This window comes from Atractosteus spatula, chromosome 26 (genome assembly GCF_055471065.1).
Source record: "Atractosteus spatula isolate fAtrSpa1 chromosome 26, fAtrSpa1.hap1, whole genome shotgun sequence".
Lineage (NCBI taxonomy): Eukaryota > Metazoa > Chordata > Actinopteri > Semionotiformes > Lepisosteidae > Atractosteus > Atractosteus spatula.
In genome coordinates, this window is record NC_142731.1 from 2,062,092 (window position 1) to 2,071,972 (window position 9,881).

Here is a 9,881-nt window from a genome sequence, read left to right on the forward strand (position 1 = left end):
CCCTGTGCGTGGGCAGGTGTTGAAGGGCTTCCCAGAGTGCCTGCAGGCGGACATCTGCCTCCACCTGAACCGCACCCTGCTGCAGAACTGCAAGGCCTTCCGCGGGGCCAGCAAGGGCTGCCTGCGCGCGCTGGCCATGCGCTTCAAGACCACACACGCGCCCCCGGGGGACACGCTGGTGCACTACGGCGACGTGCTCACCGCACTCTACTTCATCTCCAGGGGCTCCATAGAGATCTTGCGCGACGACGTGGTGGTGGCCATCCTGGGTGAGTCCCTGTCCGGTGTCCGCGGTGAAGCCGAGGGTCTGGCTGTGTTCTTTTTTTGTTTGGCTAGCTCCTGTACCCAGGAAGACTTACAACAGTTACAGTGAGAAATCACAATTCATTCTTCATGCAGGGATCACTGGAGTGATTTATACATTAATAACTCCTGTGGCTTTTGTACAGTGCAGGAAGCAATATCGGAACACAATAAGGGGATTGTAAAGAAGGGTTCTTATAAACTGACCTATTCAAATAATGAAATGTGATACATACTGTACTCTCAAAATTTTCTTTATGCACAATGACAGTCGCCACCACAAGGTGCTTCACCAGCTCTATGGCAAGGCAAGAAGCTGGTCTTTGGAGTTTGTGTCCGCTGCTCAGATAGTCCATTGGTACATTTTACATCAGAGAGAAAATGACAGTTTATTTTTTTGCAAAGTGAATGCACAACTATTTAAAGTGAATTGTGATGTATTAATACTATTAGCAAAACTTTGGACATAATCAAACTCCAAAATTGAGAGTGTATTGATTGACCTCGTGATGAATGAGGGTATGTTTCATATTCCTATTCCAAAGGAGCTCTTTGTGTATTCATCAGTTTTTCACATGAAGGTTTAATTCTGTTACGGATTTTTATTGTGAATTATTTTACCAGCATTTGCTAATAGGATAATTACATTATCTAACATGGGAATTCAAATAAATTACTGAAATTTATATCAGGACTGTAACCAATTCTTCATCAATTTTTTACAGTCGAATCACTAAATTTCAAGTATGCAAATCTGCAGACCTTGCTGTGAAATTTCTAGCAGTTAATAGACAAATGCAAATGAGGAACTTATCAGGGAATTAATTAATAGCAATTATGAAAAGCAGATGGAAACGTTACTGAGAAAAACAGTTAAGCGAAGTGATATATTTTAATATAGGAAGAAATTAGAGTGGGGAGCTGTATCAGCGTGCATAAATTGCAGAGGAACAAGTGAAGCCTAATTCCAAGCTGAAATGTAAAAAGAACAAACAACATTTTGGCTGATGAACCTAATTCAGAGCCTTCACACTTAACCTTTAATTGTATTTAAATATATGATTATTGAAATGTCACAAAAAGACCACTGGATTTAAAAAATCTAGTATCGTACTCGACATCTCTTAGTATAACAGTTCTTCTGTATTCCGTGTTCTGTGACCTTTGCTGATAAGTTTGTTAGCGCCATCTAGTGGCTAAATGACAAATTTCAAAAGCGTGGACGATCGCGTAATGAGGTTATTTTAAATGAATTGTGTATTTGTAATCTCTGTGATGTGATGTGATGTGATGTGTAAAGGAAAATGTGTGTGATGTGGAAATTATGAAGAATACGGGTTATCTCATCGGATAGAAAAGTCAACTCATAGGTGGCTGTAAATATATCTTTCACTTTACAGTCCCATTTAGATAGCCTTCTCTATCATCTGAGAGCCCTGCAGTGGACAGCTGTTTTGTTTTTTACAGTATTACAGCCAAAGACCTCGCCTATACTGTTCTGCAGTGGTTCCTGGATGTTGTCAAGCAACAATTCTGCAGAGATTTAAAGCTCAGTCCAAGCAGTTTTTTTCAGTCTGGGGACACTGTGAAGTCCAGTCCTGTGTCAGGATGTCCAGGGACTGTGAAGCCGGGGAAGCTGGCTGCGCTGGCTCTGTTCTCTGACACCACGTGCTCTTTGTCCTGCCAGGAAAGAACGACACCTTTGGGGAGCCGATCAGCCTCTATGCCCGCCCTGGCAAGTCCAACTCCGACGTGCGTGCTCTCACCTACTGCGATCTGCATAAGATCCAGCGCGAGGACCTGCTGGAGGTGCTGGACATGTACCCCGATTTCTCCGACAATTTCTGGAGCAACCTGGAGATCACCTTCAACCTGAGAGATGTGAGTGTCATGCCAGCCTCCGGCAGAGGCAGTGCTGCTCTGTTTCAGAGATCCTGATCGGGATGGGCTGCAGCTCTGCGGTCTGCAAAGCAGGATTAGAACAAGAAGCAGGAAAGTCGTATATGAAGAGTACATCCATAAGTACATACAAGTGCACTTACAAAACACAAAAACACAGATCTGTAAACAGCGCAGACCAGTGATACCCTGTCTGTGCCATAATTAAGAGCAATTAATTGATTAGAATTGACTAAATTAAGTCATTAAGAGCAAACCAGAAGTTGCTGCAGTGTTGCAGAAGCAAGAAAGGGGCACTAGATTAGATAAGGAGCTGAACAAGGTAAGATAAGGTTCTAGGAGCTGAACAGGTTTGGAGGTGAACTGGATTAAGGTGGTCACTGGAAAAACACAGTTTTTGGGGGAATGCTTCTTTCATTGTCCCAATGCATTTTGCAATAACGCTATTATTGCATTCATTACGGTTAGGTCAATTATGATTATGGTCCAACAGATGGTTTCATTTCTGTGGAATTCCAAGCTGGGAAATCTCACTTTTCAGTATCTGTAGTTCAGAAGGGCAGGTCAGCTAGCGGTGCAGCTGGGCTGTGTGCCGTCAGAGGGCACCGGCCAGGCTGCCGAGTCGCTGACACTGTGCTGTCTCAGGCAGATCGAATTGCCCGCCCCCTGACCAGCGAAGACTCCGACTGCGGGTACCGCCGGCCCCGTCGCCGAAAGAACTCCCTGCACCACCGGAACCGCCCGGGTAAGTGCGTGTGGCGATCCGAATGAAAGAAGCTCAATTTATCACTTCTGGGTGTCGCGCTTGGCCAAGTGGCTGAGGAGCAGCAGCTGCTGGTGACGTCATCACCCACCCGTCTCCCATCTCCAGCTCCCACAGAAACCAGAACTGGTTTGTCACCCCAGTCTCCTCAGGAGAAATACTCGGACCTGACAGAGCTCACAGAGTCGCCTCTGTGTTTATTCTCAGGTTTGGCTTTGCTTGCACTCTGACCCCTTGGCTTCATTAACTGATTGTTTTGGACCTCGATCTGGGCGTTGAGCTGGGACCGAACCCTTGACCCCACTCCCAGATTCGTCCTGGCACTTTGCTACAGTGCCTCCCCAGTTACAAACCTCTGCTTATTTCGGATTTTGACAATGGACAGTGTTTTCCCTGTACTGTACCAGGCTCTTCAATGCCACGCAGTTATGTAGTGTAATTTGTAGTACAACTTCAAACTTGTTTAACTTTCTTTTTACAAAAGGTCAAACAAGCAAATGAAAATGAAAGTAAAATATCTTGCAGCTTAAGCTGCTAAGCTTTGTTGGTGTTAATGAATGTTTTCTTTTACTCCAACTATATTAAGACATATTTTTAAAGAATTAGGTAATTGCAAATTTTTATGATGACTTGCCTGGGTGAATCAGTTTCGATACATATGGAATTGCTGTCAAATTAGTTTGAGTGTGCATTGCACTTCCGAAATTAGTTTGTGGAATGTGTCAGTATTGTGTCTGTGAGGGTAAAAATGCTGTTTTTCTTCTTTGGTCAGTATTTATTTGTACTGTCCTTCTGTCCAGATGGGATGGACAGGGAAGACCCCTACCCGAATCAAGCCTGCCCTGCCATGGGCAACCACCGGGGGGCGCCCCAGCGGCCTCACTGGGATGAGTTGTGCAGCAGCCCCAGCTCCTGTTCCCAGTCCAGTGAGGATGAGATGAAACCCATGGCACACAGCAAGGGGGAGCTGTATGCCCCTGGGAGCGACACACGTGACTATCCCACTACTGTGGTCAACTTGCTGCCTCCCACAGGCAACACAGCCAGTATTGGGGGTCCGCTGGACCGAGGGCACTCTTACGCAGGTACAGATACTAATAAGTTAGACCCCTCCATCTGAGTGCTTGTTTCTCTCTGCTCTTCCACACTGGTGTACTGAACTCAATGTGTCAGCAGACCAGAGTCCATTTCTTACATTGATCCATCAATCATTGTTTTTTCATATACTGTTGCGCCTTTAAATCAGAGTATTCTTGAGGCATTTTACATACATATATAATTAGATGAAACTATAAATTTTAGCTGACAGGGTTGGAGTGGGTCGAGGCTTCTCAAGACACCATCAATAACCATGTCTCACACTTCTGTTACAGTACATTCAGTTGTCCAGAGAAAGGGTAAATTTGAAGAGCTGCTCTTGAATTATGTAATAAAGGACAAGAAATATCAGAGATTTGACTCTGCTAAAGGGACAATGTCCTTCACCAGAAAGGGAATTGTTATCCATCCATCCATCCATTGTCTAACCAATTCCGGCTTCTTCCAAAATCTGTTACATTCTTAATGCTTCTCTGCATTGTTTTTGTTCAGTAATTTTCATCCTTAAAAATGGTGCAGGTCCAAAGAGGAGTAAAATTCAGGAAGTGTACCTCGCTGAAAGCTTTTGTGGTTTGAGACGGGAGGCTTTCTGTACTGCGTCACAGAGAAAGCACGCATTCTCATATCAGCCCGGTGTAAGCGCTAAGGCCGTTTTCCTCCTCGTGTCTTTTAGCGGCCACCCTCAACATGCCCAGCCTGTACGGATTCTGGCCTGACCGCCGGCCCAGCCAGTTCTCCGAGAGCCCCCACCACTCCTGCTCGGTGCGCGCCACCTTCCACCCTGCGCCTTGCGCCGAGGACCGGCCCAGCGAGCTGGAGTCCCGCCTGGAGCTCCTCCAGTCGCAGCTCAACAGGTGAGCACAGCAGCAGCGCCCCTGAACACCGAGCAGGGCGGAGGACTGGACCTGACACAGGTAGAGCCATCACAGAATGGAGCTAAACCTGCTGCTCTGACTGTCCAGTACAGTGGAAAGTGTTTTAGAATGAGGGCTGACAAACTCTCTCTAAAGTGTGCAGAATAGCAGAACTTACTTAAAAAGGATATAAAAACGTTACAAACATGAGGAATGAGGGTGCAGAGTAACTTTCATACATTGAATCGATTGCATCTTTTAAATTCTTACTTCAAAATACCTATAGAAATGTTCCCAGAGGGCCAATAATTACGTAGATCAGTTAACTGAGAATGTAGGTTGGAATGAGAATCAGTGGACACCTCTAAGGAATAAATATTACAGTGTAGTCCAAAAATGACAAATGATCAAATCTCAGGGGGTAGGTCAAAGACATAATCAAGCCATTGAAAGAAGGTAACTTGGGGTATGTGGGCCAAGAATTCAGATTATGTTTTAGACGCGCCATCCTTAATGAGCTGATCCATCGTACTTGAAGCTTCAGTTGTTGAAATTTCATAACATCACAGTACGAATCCAGTCCTGGGGATCTAAGAGGAAAACAGTCAGTAGAGCAAGACCGAGAATTCATCACGGTAGAGTCCAGTGAAAATAGAAACTGAGCACCAGGGAGAAAGGTGTGTGTCAGAGGAGCAGTAATGAGGGTTAGAATAACAAACACTACCCTGTTTCCACACGTCTGCCCTCCACCTTCCTTAGATTGGAGACCCGGATGACGGCCGACATCAACGTGATCTTGCAGCTGCTTCAGAGACAGATGGCACCTGTGCCCCCTGCCTACAGTGCCGTCTCGCCCAGCACCCATCCACCCACTGCCCTCTACAGCACTGGAGCGCAAGTCCTGCACAGCATGGCACCCATTGCCCCCGTGCAGATCGACAGCTTGACATCACCGCTACAGGTACCAGTTGGCCTATCTAAAACTGAAAACTGCAGCCTCTTGTTTTTGCAGTGGGTTGAAGGTGTTAGTCTGCACACCTATCCACTAGAATAATACCATCAGAGACTAACCTCAACCTTATTCCTGGAGACTTAGGCTTGGCTGGATGGCTTGTTGTCATCTGAAATATTGTATATTGATTTGATTTGAATAGAAACTCAGGAAAGGAACTCAATTGATGTGCAGTCAGCTTATCATAATATATATCTAAAAAAATTTGATTGTGTGATACAACTCTTATTAGGTTCTACTATGATAAATCTTAAATCTAGTCAGTACAACCCACAGAATAACAGAAAAACATTGGAAAACAAAAGAGTAAAACATTGATCCTGATAAGTTTAATAAATGTTTACTCACATTTGTGACGAGCACAAATGAGAACATAAAACCTCTTGCAAACGAGAGGGGGTGTTCTGCTCATCGTGAATCTATACAATATTTGCCATTTGTATTTACTTTAACACAAAACGTTGTTCTGAAAAACAATGATACACATCACCCTGTATAACAAGTAATATGCCTGCGAGAGAAGTCAGACAGACAGCAGCCTGGTCAGTACACCCAGCTGCACAAATGTAACCTGACATTGTGAAAGGTAGAAAACTACATGCATACTTTTTTTAACCACTGTATCCAGTTCAGGGTCACAGGGGAGACAGAGCCTATCCCAGCAGGATACACACAGAATTTGGGATACACCCTGGACAGGGACGCTAGTCCATTGCAGGGCACACTATGTGCTGTATCTATGTGCCCCGTGATGGACAGGCGTCCTGTCCAGGGTGTGCCTTGCCATTGCTTGCTAAGGAGGATATTGGATAAAGTGGTTAGAAAATAGATGGATTATATTGTTCTTGATCACAAACGCTAAACACTTGGCTTTAAATCAGAAATTACAGTTTAGACTTTGCCATTCCAAGGCTTTTGGAAGCCATTATGTAAGTCATACATTAATTGTCATCATTCTTCTGATGTCAGTGTGCAGCAGGGCCATGTGACATAGTGAGTATCTGATAACACTCCCAGATCCTAGAGCGACCACAGCTACAAAGTCTTCACAGCAGGTTTCAGAGGAAGGTTATGGTATCAGCTATCAGTAACATCAGAGAGCAACCTGGAGAATAAGATGACATCTCAAAAGGTGTACTAGCAAACTTATAGGTTCATACTTCTGACAAGATATGATCAAGGGAAAATGAGAAACTACAACCATGGCTCTATTAGCACATGATGACATGTTTTTCCAACTCCCACTATTTTTTTCCTTTAAGATCTAGCACATTCACTGCAAGGATAATGTCTCGGTTGCTTTGTTCGCCCCCAGAGCCCCGACTACCCCGACTCGGACAAGTTCAACCTCAAGTCCCGGGACTCCCTGTCCAGCGGGATCCACCTGACAGTGGCCTCCGATGAAACCATGCCCATCTACCCCGAGATGGAGCCAGCCGCCCCGCCTGGGCTGGGTCACCCCCGGCCCCTGGCAGCCAGTGGGACTCCTGGGCTCTCTGGGAGCCAGCGCTTCCCCTCCCTCCCAGAGCACCTGGAGAGCTCCTCAGGGCCCGGTGAGATCCAGAGGCACGTCTCAGACCCCGCCCTGCCCGCCAGCTAGAACCCGCCTCCTCCATGCCCTTCTCCCCCCACTGGCCTTCCTCTCCACATTGCCATTGCAGAAGCCCTTTCGAACCCCTGCGGAGGACCGGATCGGCTCAGGGACAGCGGCGCGGGAAGCTGCCAGGGGACTTGGATGGCACTGTGCTGCTGGAAGGTGGGTCCACCAGCTTTAGTAGAAGCAAGGACAGCACTGCCGAGGTGGCAGCAAGCCCTGACTGCAGAAGCAAGAAGAGGCGAGGTTCTCACTATATTTCTCACTGCACTGTCTGAATCTCCTCCCCTGTCGATGCATCAGAAGGGGGGGGGGGGCATTTTTGTTTTTCTGCCACGGTGGCGTTGTGTGCTCTTCGCAACGCCTACTAGACACATACGGACTCAAGCAGTCTTGAACCCACAGGCAGCAGGATTGTGTCCTGCTCGGAGCAGCCCTTCCAGGATCACCCAGGAAGCTGTCTGGGTGACCATCTCTGTCAGTGTGGCGCAGGCACCTTGCTGCCTATTCCCTCTGTTGCTGAGAAGTTGCACGAAGAAATGCCATGGAGTGAATAAGCTAATGCATAACCTGTCTGACACAATGTGTGACTTACTAGGGGGAGCCGGGGAAGCTGAAATTTATAAATTGCTCAAAAGAGTTTCATTTATAAAATCCTATTGGACACTTTTCAAACCAACAGACGTCATTTAAAAGACATTTCCTCCCTTTTTCATTTTCCATATTTCCGTACCGTTCAATGGTAATCGCATCATGTTTTTCTAATGGACTGAATAAAACTAAGTTTATACGTTTCAGCAGCAAAGAGGTTGTAATAGTTTAATTCATATGGTCAGAAAGCTTCTTCCCATTATAAACAGGTAATATAAATGGCAGACTGATAGCGAGGAAGCATTTCTCAACAATTCAGCAATCTGTTAGCAGGTTCCTTTCACATGATGCGTGCTAAGTTACAAAATGAAAACTTGAAAGCATTTTAAAGATGCAGCTCTCCCGCAGCTCCCTGGGTAATGAATGATCCCATGAATTGTGACTGTGTACACTGTTGCCATTACCTCCTGTTTTTCTTGGGTTGTTGGTTGTGGTGCAGGTTTCAGCTATCCTTTGTGCTTCTGAACTTAGTTTTGGAGCATATGAAACAAGCACACAATCGCACTAACCCAGTCCCTAATCCAGAACCTGGAGAGAGAGCCAGTTCATCCAGGTTTCAGGGAGTCTTTGTTCAGCAGCTATAGATCAGGTTAATTTTGAGAAATGAAATGAAGAGGAAGCTATTGGGTGTGAAAACCACAGGATCCTGCTTTTCACAGGGGTGGCATTAAAATGATTTACAAATTGTTATACTGCCAGTCATACAGTACCAATGTCAAGAAACAACCTCATCAGTGTCCAGGATTGATACGTTGCCAATAGGAATATGAATTCCTTTTGTCTTCAGCCTTAATATTTTATGTTTAAAGAGAGTTGCACATGACTCAACCACTTTGCTCATGAAGAATAAGTCACCTGTCTCATTCATATTTTGCAGTCTACAAAGTACTTTACCCACAATGATTGAGTCTTCTTTTCAGATGTATAGAAATTGTATAGCTGGAAAAGTGAAGCATAAAAATGATCATGTTCCAGAGCTTGTTGTATTGTAAAGGAGAAGATGATTTGCTATTGTGGATACAGTACTGACAGGACTAAAAGTTACTGGGATCATTGCTCTCATATGAACTGCACAAGGCTGTATAATATAATCATGTACTGTTAGCAAAAGCACAGCAGACTGTTGTCGCTCTTCTATTAAATGTGCCATGCTTCTAGAGTAATCTTTCTGAAAAGGAAATTAATTCCAGAAAAGAGCAAGCCTACATTGTTCTGGGGCACAAATAACAGATTTGACTGATGTAAGAGCACAACACAGAAACTTGAAGATGTCTAGCAGTAAATACTGTTATTTCTATTTTGTAGACTAGAGCACCTTTTCACAGTGAGAGTCATCTGAACACTCTTCACAAAGCCACTATTACTGTAGGGTACTGTACAAATGCTGTATATTAGAAGAATAGAGAATGTCTATGAAAAATTATGTTTATATAAATAAAAACACAAATCTCATAAGCCATAGCTTGTGGCCATTACTCTGAGCATCAAAAATGAAAGGTATTAAAAACAAAACAGATTTAAGCCAATACTGACCAGCCTGTGAGACTCGATCTTCAGCCCGCCAGTGCTGGGTCATGCTTGTTCCTATCAGTCCTATTAGGTCTGAATTATGTATTAAATACAACATATGTACATTCAGGACACCTCTTACCAACAGCTGCAATGAGTACAGGATGGGGGCATTTGAACTCCAGCATATTTACTATA

At 44.8% G+C, this 9,881-nt stretch overlaps 1 protein-coding gene across 4 annotated transcripts in view; it reads left to right on the top strand.

Annotated features, from left to right (window-relative positions):
• Positions 1 to 9,626, top strand: part of kcnh6a (potassium voltage-gated channel, subfamily H (eag-related), member 6a) — a 77,902-nt gene extending 68,276 nt beyond the window's left edge. For 2 of the 4 annotated variants that reach the window (XM_088906252.1, XM_088906251.1), the window contains exons 10-16: positions 17 to 269; positions 1,991 to 2,184; positions 2,848 to 2,947; positions 3,766 to 4,050; positions 4,737 to 4,917; positions 5,677 to 5,878; positions 7,245 to 9,626. In XM_088906252.1, coding sequence (XP_088762378.1) covers positions 17 to 269; positions 1,991 to 2,184; positions 2,848 to 2,947; positions 3,766 to 4,050; positions 4,737 to 4,917; positions 5,677 to 5,878; positions 7,245 to 7,529 — 1,500 coding nt within the window. In that variant the 3' untranslated portion in view covers positions 7,530 to 9,626. Of the gene's footprint in view, positions 1 to 16; positions 270 to 1,990; positions 2,185 to 2,847; positions 2,948 to 3,765; positions 4,051 to 4,710; positions 4,918 to 5,676; positions 5,879 to 7,244 lie in introns of all 4 variants that reach the window. The other 2 variants (XM_088906253.1, XM_088906256.1) reach the window with 2 other exon arrangements.
• The last annotated feature ends 255 nt before the right edge of the window (positions 9,627 to 9,881 follow it).